This window comes from Ranitomeya imitator, chromosome 9 (assembly GCF_032444005.1).
Source record: "Ranitomeya imitator isolate aRanImi1 chromosome 9, aRanImi1.pri, whole genome shotgun sequence".
In the NCBI taxonomy this organism is placed as follows: domain Eukaryota; kingdom Metazoa; phylum Chordata; class Amphibia; order Anura; family Dendrobatidae; genus Ranitomeya; species Ranitomeya imitator.
Window position 1 is genome coordinate 37,395,649 of NC_091290.1, and position 19,503 is coordinate 37,415,151.

The window sequence follows — 19,503 nt, forward strand, 5'->3', positions numbered from 1 at the left end:
AGACATCGCTGGATCGGCGTGTGTGACACCGATCCAGCGATGTCTTCACTGGTAACCAGGGTAAACATCGGGTTACTAAGCGCAGGGCCGCGCTTAGTAACCCGATGTTTACCCTGGTTACCAGCGTAAAAGTAAAAAAAACAAACACTACATACTTACCTACCGCTGTCTGTCCCCGGCGCTCAGCTTCTCTGCACTCCTCCTGCACTGGCTGTGAGCGTCGGTCAGCCGGAAAGCACAGCGGTGACGTCACCGCTCTGCTTTCCGACCGCTGTGCTCACAGTGAGTGCAGGAGGAGTGCAGAGAAGCACAGCGCCGGGGACAGACAGCGGTAGGTAAGTATGTAGTGTTTGTTTTTTTTACTTTTACGCTGGTAACCAGGGTAAACATCGGGTTACTAAGCGCGGCCCTGCGCTTAGTAACCCGATGTTTACCCTGGTTACCCGGGGACCTCGGCGTCGCTGGAGAGCTGTCTGTGTGACAGCTCTCCAGCGACCAAACAGCGACGCTGCAGCGATCGACATCGTTGTCGGTATCGCTGCAGCGTCGCTGAGTGTGAAGGTACCTTAACATGAACCCTGGTTGCCAATTAAATTGCTTGATGTGTGCCAAAAAGGAATTAGTGTCCTTTACGCATGAAGGAATAGTCGTCAGTAAGGGCCGCAACAACCAATCAATATATTGCGAGAGGGGTTCAGTCAAAGAACCCACCCCGGACACAATGGGCCGTCCCGGAGGATTTGTGATCTCCTTATGTATCTTCGGGACATGGTACCAATGCAGTTTCATGGGGAACTCCGGCAGCAATTTTTCAGCCTTCTTTTGTGGAATAACCTGAGTTTCCACTGCTCTTCTCAAAAATGATCTTAACTCTCCCTTATATTTTAATGTAGGGTCTCTCTGGAGCCTACTATATGTACTTGTATCTGCCAACTGCCTATTTGGCTCCAAAATATACATCTCCCTTGGGATCAGTACAACCTTACCTCCCTTGTCTGCCGGCCGCACTATCGTGTCTTTCCACCCCGCTATCTCCTTCAGTGCTCCCTTTTCCTTTAATGTGAGGTTAGATGGGGCTTTGCGATCTATGAGTGCTTCTATATCTTTTATTACCTATATTTCAAAAAGATCAATAACATTGCCTGGGGAAACCGGGGGCATGTATCTGGATGGCACACCCCCTAAAAATGGTGTTATAGCAACTTCTTGGTGCACCTTCCTATTAACCCCTTCCTCTGTAAGGCTTAGTAGTAACTCAGCCTCCTGCCGGCACTTGGCTAGTGTTTGTAGTTCTGATCCAGCCATGAAGCCCAGTGGGCCCACAATGCGAGGTTGTTCCCCTTCCAATATATTTTTTGTTATTTGATTATTACAGAACAATTTAAATAAATGAATGATGAATGATTTCTATAAATGGGATAGCTTATGCTGTCGTTGTGAGATATATTACTATAAATTAATGGTATGATTTGTATTATCTTCATGGGATGTATCACTATAAATACGAACTGTCCCTTCCCCTAGGATTTTCAACAATATGCTTGTGTTTGGGCCGGGTATTTTGTGATGTTTTTTGGTAGAATGGTGTTCCAGTTTGGCCCGGTTATAATCCACTGTTAGTTGGTGAGTTATATTTATGTCAACTTACTCTTTGAGTCCCAGGGGTAGTGGGGTCATGGGTTTGAGAATCATGGGCAATGGATTGTGGGCTGTGTTATATACTGCGTGCGCAGTGTTATATACTACGTGGGCTGTGTTATATACTACGTGGGCAGTGTTATATACTGCGTGGGCTGTGTTATATACTGTGTGGGCTGTGCTATATATTACGTGGGCTGTGTTATAGACTACGTGGCCACTGTTATAGACTACGTGGCTGTGTTATATACTACGTGGCTGCTATATACATACATACATATTCTAGAATACCCGATGCGTTAGAATCGGGCCACCATCTAGTACTTCAAGAAGCACCTACAAATGGATGGAAACAAAGCGCTGGAGAATTCTGAAGTGGCAGCAATGAGTCTAGATATAAATTCCATTGAACACCTGTGGAGAGATCCTAAAATTGCTGTTGGGTTGGGAGAAGCCTTCACATGTGAGAATCCAGGAGCAGTTTACAAAAGAAGAGTGGTCCAAAATTCCAGGTGAGAGGTGTAAGAAGCTTGTTGTTGGTTATAGGAAGCGATTGATTGCAGATATTTATTCCAAAGGGTGTGCAACCAAATATTACATTGAGGGTGATAATTTGGTCCAGCTAATTTTTGATGTTTAGTGTGAAATTATTTCCAATTTTCTTTTTTTTTTCTCTCTTTTTTTGTTGTTCCAATATACACAGAGGAAATAAACATGTGTATAACAAAACATTAACATGTAATTGCAGTAATTTTCTGGGCGAAATACTCTATTTTCTGGAACAATTTCAATACTCTATTTTCTGGAACAATTTCAAGGATGCCAACAGTTTTGAGTTGAGCTTTTATAAAGTGCTGTATTGCCAGAAGTTCTTCCTGGCCACTTTAGTATTTTGTGCAAAATAATCATTTTATGGAGTATTTTTTCCCCATAGATATGATGAAGATGAACCCGCCCCCAAAAATCCTCTTGTTCAGATTTGAACACAGTATTCTAACACTTGGTATTGGCAGAGAGCATCCACTAGGGGGGGCTGTAGCACAAGTAATAACAAAAATCCTGAAGCATACTGTACTTTCGCATTATCAAGTGCACCTATTGCCGTCCATGCCTCTGAATGTGATTTTCCTGGTCTTCTCACATATGTAAGATATACCGCACTTTGGTCAAATTATATTTTAAGGTCCTAGGACATTTATTTGAATAAGGCGAAACAGGGGCGCTAACGATCGCGGTCGTAGAGCGTGCGACTGTGACTGTGTCCATGCGGGAGGGGGACACGCTGACACCAATTTCACCTGGATGCACATTCAGCTGAAATGTAACGCAGACTCAGACTTGCGCCGGTCCCATTCACTGCAATACACACTGCTGGCCAATCAGAGGCCAGCACCAGACGTCCGCTTGCCCATGATGGGTGGCGCATGGCAGTGACGTCATATGCTGCCTGTGCAGGCACTCAAAAGTCAGCGGACGGCTTCTGCGCCGACTATAGAGGAGGACACCACACAGTGAGAGAGGGGGAAAGTTACAAATAGTCGTTTGTTTCTTTTTAAGATGTGCTGCAGAGGAATGGAAGATTCCCAGGATGGGGGGCATTGTACAATGATGGGGGACATTATACGACGAAGGGGCCCAGGACATTGGACAGTATTACATGATGGGGAACATTATACCAGGAAGGTAAAGGTGACCAGGATGGGGGGACATTATTCCAGGAAGGGGCCCAGGACATTGGACATTATTACATGATGGGGAACATTATACCAGGAAGGTAAAGGTGACCAGGATGGGGGGACATTATACCAGGAAGGGACCCAGGATGGGGGACATTATAGTAGGAAGGAGCCGAGGATGGGGACATTATACCAGGAAGGGGCCCAGGATGGGGGGACATTATACCAGGAAGGGGTCCAGGATGGGGGACATTATAGCAGGAAGGGGCCCAGGACAGGGACATTATTCCAGGAAGGGGCCCAAGATGGTGGACATTGTTATAGCATGGGGTCCAGGATGAGGGAAATTATAGGAAGGGGGAAATTATTACAGGAAGGTGTCAGCATGGGAAACATTATTACATGGGGGTCAAACATGCATGTCTTTATAGGATCTAGAATGCTACAAGGGCCCATGCATCTGATCCACATGCAGGTGATGGGCCAGGTCCAAATTCTGCACCTGCGAGCATGGGTCTCTAGTTACACCACTGGCGTAAATCCGCAAGATCTTGTCAACAACATCAGCTGTGGATTTACAGTAAAAACTCTCACAGTATATGCTAATACTAGGGAAGTGGCACAGTTTCAGCGATATAGCCCGCTAACAAATAAGAAAACCCAATATGGCACGTAGGGAACAGCAGGAACCACCCAGGCGGTTAGTAAGCACACATAAAAAGAACCAAAACAACAGTTCAAAGGTGAGAATGGAGCTTTTAGTGTTTACTAAACAAAAATATATGAAACAAATTTATATACAGAAACAAAAAAGATATTTGCATCATCCTATCACTCAATATTACCATTTCCTATAGGTTGGTGGGGGGATAGGCAAGCTCACATAATTTATTGCAAAACTGTGTGCTTCATTGTTATTATACAGTATTTGTCCCTATGATTTACAATTGTGCTCAAAAGTTTACATACCCCGGCAGAATTTTTGCTTTCTTGGCCTTTTTTCAGAGAATATGAATGATAACACCAACACTTTTTCTCCACTCATGGTCAGTGGTTGGGTGAAGCCATTTATTGTTAAACTACTGTGTTTTCTCTTTATAAGTTATAATAATGACAACCCAAAACATCCAAATGACCCTGATCAAAAGTTCCCATGTAAGCAGGTACGCGGGATGCAGTGATGGACAGGAGGCAGAGGAATGGTTAACAGATTTAATAATGGAAATACTCCACGTAGGGAGGTAAAGGGTTAAACAGTGAATTAAACAGTATAGATGCAAAGGATATTGGGAGGTAAAGAATAACGGTTCGAGTAATGTCAGTTCCCGTGAAGCACCTGTGTCAGAAGTTCCTCAAACTGTAACTCCTGCTGGGAACTCAATAGCGCTGACAACGGCTGGCGCGGTGTCTATTCCAGGAAGGTCCTGTGGGCATCAATGCCCTGTCATCTGGCAGCAGCGGACGGTCTATGGTACCTTCCGCTGAGCCTAGTCCATATACTACAGTGGCTGAAAAGGGTACGGGCCACAGTCCTGTACAAGCCCAACGTGGCTCTGCAAATATACTCTGGTGAAGACAGGGTGCAAGTGCCTGGGCAAATATTCACTGGCAAAGTCTGGGTGCAATTGTTTGTCCCGTTCCCGGTAACTCTTATGGGGCACGTGTACTGTACTCACAGACATGGAGCATATGGCACCTTGTTCTCTGGTAAATAGGGCAGCACTCTGTAGCTCCATAGCTTGCAAACATGAAATATGATAATTGAATTGCCTTACTACACTAGAAATATGAAAAATTGAGAAAGCTTAGCGCATAAATTGGCCAATTCATTTGTACCTGGTAGCCACGGTAAGGCGTTTCTCGTTACCAGGACCTAACAATGCCAATCCTCTCTTAGAATAAAGTCTTCATCTTTATGGGAACCTGTGAGTCCTCTCTTAGACTGAAATCTATAGCTCTATGGAGGGGTAGAGTTTTGCTTTGATTAAAAACGCCTCTTAGCTTCAGGCGTTTTTAATCACAGCAGGACCCTACCCCTCCACAGAGATATAGATTTCAGCCACTGATGTTTCTGGATTGTGAGTCATGGGGAAAGCAAAAGAATTGTTATCGGACCTATGGGAAAAAGGTAGAAGAACTGTATAAAACAGGAGAGAGATACAAAAGATATCCAAGGAATTGATAAAGCCAGTCAGCAGCATTCAAACTGTGATTAACAAATGGAAAATCAGGGGCTCTGCAAAAACAAAACCATGGTCAGGTAGACCAACAAAAATGTCATCCACAACTGCCAGGAAAATTGTTCAGGATGAAAAGAAAAACCCACAAATAACATCAGCTGAAATACAGGACTCTCTGTGTATAATGTCACTGATGATCACTGTATTATCTGTGTAGTGACACTATATACAGAGCTCCTGTGTATAATGTCACCGGTGATCATTGCATTACCTGTTCACTGACACTATATACAGAGCTTCTGTGTATAATGTTGCTACTGCAGGGGCAGCACGGTGGCGCAGTGGTTAGCACTACAGCCTTGCAGCGCTGGGGTCCTGGGTTCTAATCCCACCCAGGACAACATCTGCAAAGAGTTTGTATGTTCTCTCCGTGTTTGCGTGGGTTTCCTCCGGGCACTCCGGTTTCCTCCCACATTCCAAAGACATACTGATAGGAATTCTAGATTGTGAGCCCAATCGGGGACAGTGATGATAATGTGTGCAAAACTGTAAAGCGCTGCGGAATATGTTAGCGCTATATAAAAATAAAGATTATTTATTTATTACTGATCATTGTATTACCTATACACTGACAGTAAATATAAAGAGCTCCTGTGTATATAATCATCACCGTATTACCTGTATTGGTCATGGTGTGATGCAGAGGCGTATCTAGAGTTTCAGCTTATGGGGGGTTAAAAATCTGAGTGGGCCCCTAACCAGATAATCCTGACTACTGCTACGTGGCGCACCCTAATTGTGAGTATAGGGGAACCTCAGCAGATGACGGCGCTGTGATTGAAAATAAATCTATATACAAAAACGAACACTGATATTACTATATGGAGACAATATGGTGGTGGATAACAGTCTGCAGACCATATAAGAGATCACAGTACAGTTATAGATGGTGACATACAGCTGATGTTCCTTTTTATGGAGTCGTTCACTTTTTCCGTCTTTTCCATCTGGCCCAGACCGACATGACAACTTCTTCCAGCCAGGACTCGTCTGTAGAGATTACAACAACACATGCGACTCCTCACATTTCCTGAACAGTCTATATCTATGCCTAACCAGTGCAAACTACTCATCCTGCTGATACCCCAATACTGGCCGCTGCTGCCGTATGTGTCCTACAGTACCTGCTGTGTGGTACAATAATGGCTCCTCTTACTGCCCCACATAATACTCCTTCACTGTGCCCCTTACATAGTAATAATGCCACCACTGTGCTCTCTAGATATTAAAATCCCCTCTAAAATATATCAATGCCCTGTGCTAGTGCTCTCCAAATTTTGTCCCTAAAAAGTAATAATACCCCATATGCAACTTTGATGGTCACAATACTCTGAGTGCCCCTATAACAATGATGCTTAAGTGCCCACTTAACATTTGATAATGTCCCCTCACGTACAGTAACAATGGCCCCACATTGCTGATGTCAGCAGATGGTCGTGTGACGACTCTTCTCTTTTATTGAGAGAAGCCAAACCTTTCTAGTGAACACATGCACATAGCAAACATGGGGTCCATGACCACCTGATAACGCCAGTGATATTGGGGGCTCATGCAATAGGCGCTCCCTGTCATGATTTGGCACATAAAGTGACTGCAGACATTTATTCCAAACCTTTATTAAATTTATAATAATAAATTGCTTATTATCAATCTTGTGAGCGCAGCTTCTGATTGGCCAGACGTTGGAAGCTACATCACAAGCGCTCAATGTAAGTCTATGAGGGTCAGGAAGAGGAACGAGGCCAGAAACACGCTCTCATAGACTTATATTGATTAGAGACCTCTGCGCCGCTCCATGAAAAACTGTGGCAGTGGACAGGTCTCAATCTGCAGGAGATAGAGCCGAGCGGAGGCTAAAACAGATGAAAACGCCAGAAGGTGCGTATCAGACAGTCAGTAGAGGTCTTGATTTTTTATGTAAATTGTTATTAAAGATTTTTCATATTAACAAATATAGCAAGGTAAATACCGTCACTAGAAGTCTTGATTTTAAGGCACCACTCCAGCGGTGAAATTAAAAAAAATGCTGGAGTGGTGGTTTAAAGGGAATCTGTCACCCTCCGGGACATGTATGACCTATTAATATGGGAATACAGGTGATAGAAATGTTACACTGGTCCTACCTGTCTGCTTCATATTAATGGTCTTATTGCTGAGAAATGTTATATTCTTTCCTTATGCTAATGATTTCTTCCAGGCTCCGGGGCGGGCGGTGCTGTATGAAATCTCTGCCTCCTGTCCTCATTGTAATACTACCCCCCTCCCATGTATGTCAGTTATGGCGCCGGAATCATGCGCCTGCGCCCTGTGAGTCACCACAATCTGTACCTGCTCCTCCCTTCTACGGGCGCTGTATTCAGGGATCTTCTGCGCTAACGAGTCACTGTGACCTCTGATGTGTGCATCGATAAGGTGCTCTCTCCACTTCCTCCCTGCATAGTCATCACTAGGAACCATGTATACATAGCGAGGACTATGCAGGGAGGAAGTGGGGAGAGCACCTTATCAGCACGCACACCGGAGGTCACTGAAGCGGAAGTCGCCGGCGCCTGCACAGAAGATCCCTGAATGCAGCGCCCATAGAAGGGAGGATGAGGTATGTATTTCTGAGGGAGTGCAAGGCGCCATAACTGAGATACATGGGAGGGGTATAGTATTGTAATAAGAGCAGGGGGCAGCAAATTCTTACAAGCAGGGGTGGATTAAGGGTAGCCAGGGCCCCCGGGCTGTTCAGACACTGTGGGCCCCCCGGTCATGTGACGGGGTCATCATATACCTGAACCAGATTATTCCAGAAAAACAGTTGCTGTGTGAAACTATAACCTGTCAAACATCCATTGATCTAGTCAATTTACCCTTCAGTTACGAAGAAAAAAAAACAAATAAAAAAAAATCACAATACTATCACCATAAGTGCCAGTATTTACAGGAGATCTGTACTTAGTATGCAGTGTCTGTGTAGAGGTAATACAGTGATCACTGGTGACATTACACACAGGACCTCTGTATATATTATACATTGTATAGTGTCAGTGTATAGGTAACACTGACTCACCGGTGACGTCTCTAGGTGAAGTCCTTCATCTTTCATCCAGCACAGCAGCACAGACCGCCATCACTTCTTCCAGCCAGGACTCGTCTCTGCAGGAAATAACACAGTTATCTCGAGCACCGCTTGCAGAACACATTACTTAATTTTTCCCAACTTCTACATTACACCACATGAAGAAAAAGAGGCAACATAGTATCACTCTACACAGTAACAGGACCGCCCCCATTTAAAATAGTGTCCTAAAAAAATAAAATAAATACATCACTGCAGTAATAATATCCCTTAATTAGCCCCTATGGTAATAATAATATCCCCCATCCTGGCCCCGTGTATCTCATTCCTGGCTCCAGCCATATGTTCTCCCATCCTGCCCTCATGAGTATCCATCCTGCCCCATATGATCTCCCCATCCTGTCCCATCAGTCTCCATCGTATCCATCCTGCCCCATGATCCTGCACGATCTGTCTCCAATCCTGCCCCATGTCTTTCATTCTGCCCCATGTCTCCAATCATGCCCCGTATCTACATTCTGCCCATATCTCCAATCCTGCCCCATCTGTCTCCAGTCCTACCCCAGTGTGTCCAGCATCTCTGCCCCCAGTGTCCAGCATCTCTGCCCCCAGTGTCCAGCATCTCTGCCCCAGTGTCCAGCATATCTGCCCCAGTGTCCAGCATCTCTGCCCCCATTGTCCAGCATCTCTGCCCCCAATGTCCAGCATCTCTGCCCCATCTGTGTCAGCATCTCTGCCCTATCTGTGTCCAGCATCCTGCCCCCAGTGTGTCCAGCATTCTGCCCCCAGTGTGTCCAGCATCCTGCCCCCCATTGTCTCCAGTATATTGCCCCAAGTGTGTCCAGCATATTGCCCCCAGTGTGTCGAGCAATCTGCCCCAGTGTCTCCAGCATATTGCCCCCAGTGTGTCCAGCAATCTGCCCCAGTGTGTCCAGCATATTGCTACCAGTGTGGCCAGCATTCTGCCCCCAGTGTGGCCAGCATTCTGCCCCAGTGTGTCCAGTATATTGCCCCCAGTGTGTCCAGCATATTGCCCCCAGTATGTCCAGCATATTGCCCCCAGTGTCTCCAGCATATTGCCCCAGTATCTCCAGCATATTGCCCCCAGTGTGTCTAGCATTCTGCCCCAGTGTCTCCAGCATATTGGCCTCAGTGTGTCCAGCACTCTGCCCCAGTGTGTCCAGCATATTGCTACCAGTGTGTCCAGCATTTTGTCCCCAGTGTGTCCAGCATATTGCCCCCAGTGTGTCCAGCATATTGCCCCAGTGTGTTCAGCATCTCTGCCCCCAGTGTCCAGCATTCTTGCCCGGGCCCCCCGGATTGCCGTTCGCAATAAAAAAACCAGTTCTCCTCATCTGTCCGCGCTCCTTTGGCGAAGCTCCCTCCACGCTGCTGAAGTGCGAACTCGCCGGTGACTGACAATGACATCAGACGCCGGCGACGTGCGCGCTGCGACTGATTTCCGCTGCCCGCCTCCAATTGGCTGGTGGCTGTCAATAGCGTTAAACTGCCGCAGCGCCGGTAGGGGCCCGGTGAGCAGATGAGATGGGGCCCGATGCGGGCCGCCTCTGCCCACCATGCTCCATACGCATGCCCTGATGGCGGCAGTCAATCTGAGCGGTTGCCCAGGGCCCCCCCACACCACTGGGCCCTGGGCTACCGCCCAGATTGACCTCATTATAATCCGCCACTGCTTACAAGCACCTCACGCCCTGGAGTCTGGAAGAAATCATTAGCATAAAGAGTGAATATAACATTTCTCAGCAACAAGACCATTAATATGAGGCTTACAGGTGGGACTAGAGTAACATTTCTATAACCTGTATGCCCAAATTACTAGGTCACGACTCACATACTTCCCGGGAGAGGGGGGAAGGGGCAGAATCCCTTTAAATGTGATGGAGCTCAAGGTTACTATATGGGGGCTTGTTATACTAATACTTGCAAAAGACCCAGCTGGTAAGTATCAAAAGCCCCCAACTTCCCCTACATATAATAGAGTGCTTAAAATCTCCTAACAAAACAGTATAATAATCAGCCCCTCAGTGCCCTGTCGCCCCTTCCCCATGATATCCCCATCCTCTCACATTCACCCCTCGTGCCCCTCCCTCATGATACCCCCATCCTCTAACATTCACCCCTCAGTGCCCTGTCCCTTCTCTCCCATGATACCCCCATCATTTCATATTCACCCCCACGTGCCCTTTCCCCCCTCCCCACAATACCCCCATCCTCTCACATTCACCTCCGATGCCCTTTCCCTCATCCCCATAATACCCCCATCCTCTCACATTCACCCTCCACTGCCCTGTCACCCCTCCCCATGATACCCCCATCCTCTAACGTTCACTCCCAGTGCCTGTCCCCTCTCCCCCCCTTCAGACCTCACAATACCCCCATCCTCTCACATTCACTCCCAGTGCCCTTTCCCCCTCCCCACGATACCACCATCCTCTCACATTCACCCTCCAGTGCCCTGTCACCCCTCCCCATGATACCCCCATCCTCTAACGTTCACTCCCAGTGCCCTGTCCCCTCTCCCCCCTTCAGACCTCACAATACCCCCATCCTCTCACATTCACCCCCAGTGCCCTTTCCCCCTCCCCACGATACCACCATCCTCTCACATTCACCACCAGTGCCCTGTCCCCCTCCCCTATGATACCCCCATCCTCTAACATTCACCCCCAGTGCTCTGTCCCCTCTCCCCCCACTTCAGACCTCACAATACCCCCATCCTCTCACAATCACCCCAGTGCCCTTTCCCACCTCCCCACGATACCCCCAACCTCTCACAATCACCCCAGTGCCCTTTCCCCCTCCCCACGATACCCCCATCCTCTCACTTTCACCTCCAGTGCCCTGTCCCCCTCCCCTATGATACCCCCAACCTCTTACATTCACCCCCAATTACCATGACATGCCACTTACCAAGTTAGCAGGCAGTGAGGCGGGACCAGGAAGTATCTCAGTGAAATGCATGGTGGGCACAAGGACCCAGCGTGCCTGAGCTAATATACCATATATAATTTAAAAAAAAAGGTTTAAATCACCCTCTTTTTTTTCAATGCAAAAGTGAAGAAATAAAAACAAAAGACATTTGTTAAGAGTGTGATCTATCAGATTATAAAATTGACTAACTCATAAGATAAACAAGGCAACAAAGAGAATCATTCCAGCATTTTTACCGCACAATTGACGCCGTAATGCGGGGTCACACTTGCGAGTATAATGCGAGAGAGTCGCGTGAGTCTCTCACATCAATACCCGGCACTGCCGCCGGCACTCGCAGAGTGTGCGGCTACATAGAAACACATGCAGCTGAACACTCCGTTTCCGAGAGCCAGCGGCAGTGCCGGGTATTGATGCGAGAGACTCGTGCGAGTTTCTAGCATTGCGCTTGCAAGAGTGACCCCGGGATATTACTAAACCCCCCAAAAAAGGAATTTTTTTTTCACTTACTTGGATTTTTTTATTTTTCAGAACATTTTATATTAAAAGGATTCCACAGGTTAAAAATAATTTACAGAGGTGTTACTCTCCCCCTGATCCGTGGCTGCCCTCATTCTTTGTGGACAGGCTGAAGAGGTGACTACAGCGCATGTGACTGCTGCAGCCAATCACTAGGCTCATTGGTGTAGTGCACTACTTTGGCATTACCACTGAGCTCAGTGATTGGCTGCAGCAGTCATGTGCCCTATAATCATGATGTCACCACTGCAACCTGTCCACAAGAAACGAGGGCAGCGACAGAGCAGTGGCCGGAGAGTAACACCTCTTTTTTTTTTAACCCGTGAATGCCTTTCAGGGTTTAAAGAAAAATATACAAATCTTCTTGGAAAACCCCTTTAACCTCTTCATGAGCAAACCATCTTTTTAAGTCATAACTTTTAAACGTTTGGTCCACAGGGCCGTACGAGGACTTGTTTTTTTGGGGGGTAAGACGGGTCATCTCTGCAACTACAGAGAACGAGGCCATAATGAATTTAACGTAAAAATAAAAAAAATCCTTAAAAAAAAATTGGGGGACAGATTTACCTGTTTTTGACTGGTTTCCATGTTACCAATCTTGATAAATCAGGGTCAAATCCATTTGAACGTGTTGTCTGGTCTATGGCTCTACTGTATAAGCCACATACAGTACCTTGTGAAAGTATTCGGCCCCCTGGAACTTTTCAACCTTTTCCCACATATCATGCTTCAAACATAAAGATACCAAATGCTAATTTTTGGTGAAGAATCAACAACAAGTGGAACACAATTGTGAAGTTGAATGAAAGTTATTGGTTATTTTACATTTTTGTGGCAATACTGAAAAGTTGTGCGTGCAATATTATTTGGCCCCTTTACTTTCAGTGCAGCAAACTCACTGCAGAAGTTCATTGTTGATCTCTGAATGATCCAATGTTGTCCTAAATGCCTAATGATGATAAATATAATCCACCTGTGTGTAATCAAGTCTCCGTATAAATGCACCTGCTCTGTGATAGTCTCAGGGTTCTGTTTGAAGCACAGAGAGCATCATGAAGACCAAGGAACACAACAGGCAGGTCCGTGATACTGTTGTGGAGACGTTTAAAGCCGGATTTGGATACAAAATGATTTCCAAAACTTTAAACATCCCAAGGAGCGCTGTGCAAGCGATCATATTGAAATGGAAGGAGTATCATAACACTTGCAAATCTACCAAGACCCGACCGTCCCTCTAAACTTTCATCTCAAACAAGGAGAAGACTGATCAGAGATGAAGCCAAGAGGCCCATGATCACTCTGGATGAACAGCAGAGATCTACGGCTGAGGTGGGACAGTCTGTCCATAGGACAACAATCAGTCGTACACTGCACAACTCTGGCCTTTATGGAAGAGTGGCAAGAAGAAAGCCATTTCTCAAAGATATCCATAAATAGTGTCGTTTAAAGGGAACCCCCAAAATCGAAGATGAGCTAAGCTCACCGGCATCAGGGGCTTATCTACAGCATTCTGTAATGCTGTACATAAGCCCCGATGTAACCTGAAAGATGAGAAAAAGAGGTTAGATTATACTCACCCAGGGGCGGTCCCAGTACGATGGGTCTCGTGGTCCGGGGCCACCCTTCTTCATAAGATGACGTCCTCTTCTTGTCTTCATGCTGCGGCTCCGGCGCAGGCGTACTTTGTCTGCCCTGTTGAGGACAGAGCAAAGTACTGCAGTGTGCAGGCGCCTGGACTCTCTGACCTTTCCCGGCGCCTGCGCGCTGCAGTACTTTGCTCTGCCCTCAACAGGGCAGACAAAGTACGCCTGTTCCGGAGCCGCAGCGTGAATACAAGAAGAGGACATCATCGTAAGAAGATGGGAGGCCCCACACCGGACCGCGACGCCCATCGTACCGGGACCGCCCCTGGGTGAGTATAATCTAACCTCTTTTTCTCATCTTTCAGGATACATCGGGGGCTTATCTACAGCATTCAAGAATGCTGTAGATAAGCCCCTGATGCTGGTGGGCTTACCTCATATACGATTTTGGGGGTGACAGAGTCCCTTTACAGTTTGCAACAAGCCACCTGGGACACACACCAAACGTGGAAGAAAGTGCTCTGGTCAGATGAAACCAAATTTAACTTTTTGGCAACAATGCCACACAATATGTTTGGCCTAAAGGCAACACAGCTCATCACCCTGAACACACCATCCCCACTGTCAAACATGGTGGTGGCAGCAGGGCCGGCGTCAGCACCCGGCGTACCCGGGCAAATGCCGGGGCCCTGGCGAGACGGGGGGGCCCATTTACGGACACAGTGTGACAGTCTCCCAGCCAGGACTCGGAGGCGGAGCACATCCATCATCACCGCCCCGCTGCGCAGCTGCAGGAATACTCACCTCCGGGACCGTCACCACGGATACGCTACGCAGAGTCACTTCCGGGCCGTCTGTCCTGTCACTTCCGGTCGGGTGAGAGCTCATCATCCTAAGAGCTCAGAGAAGAGATCCTGCTCCATGTTCTCCACCCTCCAGGTCCAGGTGTCCAGCGGCAGCGCAGGCACAGCGCCTAGCAGAAAGACGAGCAGGAGGCAGGAGCAGCACTGCAGTCAGGTGCACGGATGGTGCGACCCACCCGGTCCTGGCTGTCCCTGTGTCCACAACGGAAGCAACGGCGAAGTGTGAGTCTTCCCAAGTTCCTGGTGGTCCCAACACATTGCCGGGGGGAAGGGGGGAAGCAGCCTGCTGTGAGCCTGGGAGTCACAGTGGATCATTATGCCTGGTCTCTGCTCTGTGCAACATTTCTCTGTCTGGGACTTGTGCAGTGCAACAATATGGTATGTTAGCGATGCTGAGACTTGTAGTTCTAGAGTCTGTCTGTATATACAAAATGGCTGGCTGAGTTCTATACTACGCATGTGGGCTGTGTTATATACTACGTCACGGCCCGGGTCTGTGCTATATACTACGTGGGTGGCTGTGTCCTATACTACGAGGGTGGCTGTCTCATAAACTGTGTGGGCTGTGCTATATACTACGTGGCTGTGCTATATACTACGTGGCTGTGCTATATACTACGTGGCTGGGCAATACACTATGTGGGCTGTGCTATATACTACATGTGCTGTGCTATTTACTATGTGGGCTGTTATATACTACGTGGCTGGGCAATATACTACGTGAGCTGTGCTATTTACTACGTGGGCTGTGCTATATACTACGTGGCTCTGCTATATACTACGTAGCTGTGTTATATACTACGTGGGCTGTGTTATATACTATGGGCAATATACTATGTGGCTGGGCAATATATTATGTGTCTGTGCTATATACTACGTGTCTGCTATATACTACGTGGCTCTGCTATATACTACGTGGCTGTATTATATACTACATGGCTGGGCAATATACTATGTGGCTGGACATTATACTATGTGTCTGTGCTATATACTATGTGGCTGGGCAATATACTACATGGCTATGCAATATACTATGTGGCTGGGCAATATACCATGTGGCTGTGTTATCTACTACGTGGCTCTGCTATATACTATGTGGCTGTGTTATATACTACGTGGGCTGTGTAATATACTACGTGGCTGTGCTATATACTACATGGGCTGTTATATACTACGTGGGCTGTGTTATACGCTATTTGTGCTATATTTCTCTGCTGTATCTGTGCATCATGAACCGTGGTATGTGTTAAAGAGGGGGGGCCCATTGAGACTCTTTCGCCCGGGGCCCTCAAAAACCTGGAGCCGGCCCTGGGTGGCAGCATCATGGTTTGGGCCTAATTTTCTTCAGCAGGGACAGAGAAGATGGTTAAAATTGATGGGAAGATGGATGGAGTCAAATACAGGACCATTCTTGAAGAAAACCTGTTGGAGTCTGCAAAAGACCTGAGACTGGGAAGGAGATTTGTCTTCCAACAAGACAATGATCCCAAACATAAAGCAAAATCTACAATTGAATGGTTCACAAATAAATGTATCCAGGAGTTAGAATGGTCAAGTCAAAGTCCAGACCTCAGTCCAATCGAGAATCTGTGGAAAGAGCTGAAAACTGCTGTTCACAAACGATCTCCATCAAACCTCACTGAGCTCGAAGTGTTTGCCAAGGAAGAATGGGCAAGAATTTCAGTCTCTCGATGTACAAAACTGATAGAGAAAAAGGTGGCGCAACAAAGTATTAAGTTAAAGGGGCCGAATAATATTGCACGCCCGACTTTTCAGTTTTTGAATTTCCACAAAAATTTAAAATAACCAATAAATTTCGTTCTACTTCACAATTGTGTTCCACTTGTTGATTCTTCACCAAATATTTACATTTGGTATCTTTATGTGTGAAGCATGATATGTGGGAAAAGGTTGAAAAGTTCCAGGGGGCTGAATACTTTCGCAAGGCAGTGTGCATAGAAACATAACCCTGTGCCGGAGTATCACCCTTTGAGGCATGTTAGTTTCCTTCCGTTGGCCAGGTGCACAAAGCCTAAAGCTGGGGTAACACTGCGTTATGGCAGTCCGTTAGACGGACAGCATTGCACCGCGGCATAACGCAGTCCGTTAACGCTGCCATTATCGGGCGCATCGCCAACACATGCTACAATGTGCGTGCGCTAGCGATGTGCCGTCATTCAGTGACGGAGCCTCAGACGCGGGCTGCATCTTCTGAGGCTCCATCACCGCTAGCGCAGATGAATCACCTGCACTAGAGGTATAGCATAACGCGATGGCGTGTATGCTATAGCGTTAACGCAGCCCGTCAATGCTATGTGTTGATCGGACTGCCATAACGCAGTGCGACCCCAGCATAAGGCTGAACAGTGGCACACTAAACTGAGCCAAAATTTTTTTACCCCCTGCTGTTTCACTTACACTGCATTTTTCTGGGGCCATGCCTATCAGCGATTATAGAGGGAAAGGATGCTGCTTAGAAACAACCAAAAGATCATAGTAAATGTTGCTGGTCTCCGAGAAAATGGCTGCCATTACGTAGCTCAATGACTCTCGAGTTTACAGAGTGGGCAGACAGGTGACACGCACATGCGTTCCACACTAGCTACTCGCTGGCGCCCTCTGGTGGCCGGCTGATGGCACAGTCACTTATAAGGAAGAACAATTCCCCCGCCAGCTATTAATACCCGCGGGTCCTGTCAGAGTCAGTGACGGCTATTTATACTCCATGACCAGCGTCGTGCTCGTACACCGCGGGCTCCTCCGCTGCTCGCTCCTCCCCCGGTATATGGCTCCGCTTACTGACCCTCTATACAGCTACTGCCCGACGAGGCCACTGACTTCTTCCGCTCGCACCATGGCCGGGAAGATTGACCTGAACTCTCCCTCTACCAGCTGGAAAGAGGCCAAAAGTGAGAAGCTCGCCGTGCTAACCTGCCTGCTGTGCGCCCCCCTAACAGCCCGCCCCCCGTGTGAGGGAATTGCTTTTCTAGAAATTTCCTAATATATTGGTCTGAACAGAACCGCCGTGTGCGGCTGCAGTACCGTCTCCTTGCAGCAGGGGGAGCAGTTCTGTTACTATTGATGTAAAAAAGAAAAGACACAGAACTTTGTTTTTTTGGGGGTCTTCAGAGTTTTTAAAACCTCTGCATGCTGTCAGTGAAGAGAAGCCATCCCTGGCCTAGTGTGTCAGAGCCGGGGCTGCAGGAATACGAAGTCAGCAGCACAAAGCACTGACAGTAATAAAACCCCAAGGCCGGGTTTTCACAGAGGGTTCAATTTTATTTTATTTTTTTAGTTCCCAGATTTTCCTCTTGAAACCCTCTTCCTATTAATTTCAACTCTGCCGTTCATTTGAAAATACTTATTTTCTAGAGCTATGTTCACACTTTACTTTTTTGCTTTTTTTTTTTTTCTTGCATCCAAAACTTGATCTCCCAGCTGTAAAATAATAATAATAAAAAAAAAAAAAGTAAAGTGTGAATATAGTTTTGCAGCATTTTTTTTTTTTGCTTTTTTTTTCTACATGTCAAGTGTGCGTCCACATTGCAACGCATACTTTTTTTTGATAAAACATTGGGGATAGAGGTAAAATAATGTCTGTATACAGGTGAGGACACCATTCTGGCTTAGGTCGGAGTCACACCTAAAGTGTAAAAATACAGTCCGTTTTTTTTTTTTTTTTTACGGCCGAGATATGGATCACTGTTCATGAACATTTCTGCGTATGTCATCCATGTTCAATGCGAGGATGCGATTTTATCTTCAAAAAGTATCCATGTGTCATCTGTATAGCAAGATTTTCTCGCCGGCTTGCAAAATGGACATACGGTATAATGGATCCATGGGCTCAAATATTCATGAAAACATATATACAGTCTATATATATATATATATATATACAGGGTGGTCCAAAAGTAGGTGGACAGTATGTGTAATAGGGTTATGAAGGGGGAGATTTATCAAATATGGTGTAAAGTGAACCTGACTCGGTTGCCCTTAGCAACCAATCAGATTCCACTTTTCATTCTTCACAGACTCTTTGGAAAATGAAAGGTGGAATCTGATTGGTAGCAGTATGTGTGTGTGTATGTATATATGTATATGTAGAGAATAGGAGTACACTAGGAGCATATAGGTAGTTAGAAAAATGTAATATTTTATTAAATCACATATAATTTACATATTAGTTTGAAAGTGCAGGTAATATACAAAACATATAAATGAATACAATGCTAAAGGATGGTAAAAACGTGAGTGGGTATCCCCCGGTGTACACCGTCATAGGAGCCAACGTGCATACCAAAGAGTGGAAGATACCTACTTCTGAAAATTCCTGTCACACTGTCCATGTGAAATGCCAAGAACGGCGTAAGGTGACAGGTTAATAAAAGCGGCTCTTACCAAAGTAGGGCCAATGTGAGGCACCGAGACGGGGCACACCGGATAGGATCCACAAGCCAAACCTATCCGATGTGCCCCGTCTCGGTGCCTCACATTGGCCCTACTTTGGTAAGAGCTGCTTTTATTAACCCTAATAATGTTAGTAGTGTTTGTGTGTAAAATTTGGGAGCTCTAGGCGTTAAAGGGTTAATTCACGGAAAAAACTGGCGTGGGCTCCCGCGCAATTTTCTCCGCCAGAGTAGTAAAGCCAGTGACTGAGGGCAGAAATTAATAGCCTGGAGAGGGACCATGGTTATTGCCCCCCCCCCCCCCCCCCTGGCTAAAAACATCTGCCCCCAGCCACCCCAGAAAAGGCACATCTGGAAGATGCGCCTATTCTGGCACTTGGCCACTCTCTTCCAAATAGGCTTCAAAATCATAATTTTAAAGCCGCCTGAAAATCGTTTTGAGAACGTGCGAGTCCAATGCAAGTCTCTGGGAAAATCCGCACAGAAACCTCAGCGTACTCGCAAGAGATATTGGTATGTTGTGGATACTTGAAACCCGCACCGCAGGTCAGTTTACACT

The 19,503-nt window shown here is 46.6% G+C and overlaps 1 protein-coding gene across 3 annotated transcripts in view; it reads left to right on the top strand.

The window, feature by feature from the left end:
• The first annotated feature begins 17,155 nt into the window (after positions 1-17,155).
• MACROD1 (mono-ADP ribosylhydrolase 1) overlaps positions 17,156-19,503 on the top strand; it is an 873,108-nt gene continuing 870,760 nt past the window's right edge. For all 3 annotated transcript variants that reach the window (XM_069740478.1, XM_069740476.1, XM_069740477.1), the window contains exon 1: positions 17,156-17,444. In XM_069740478.1, coding sequence (XP_069596579.1) covers positions 17,261-17,444 — 184 coding nt within the window. In that variant the 5' untranslated portion in view covers positions 17,156-17,260. The remainder of the gene's footprint in view (positions 17,445-19,503) is intronic.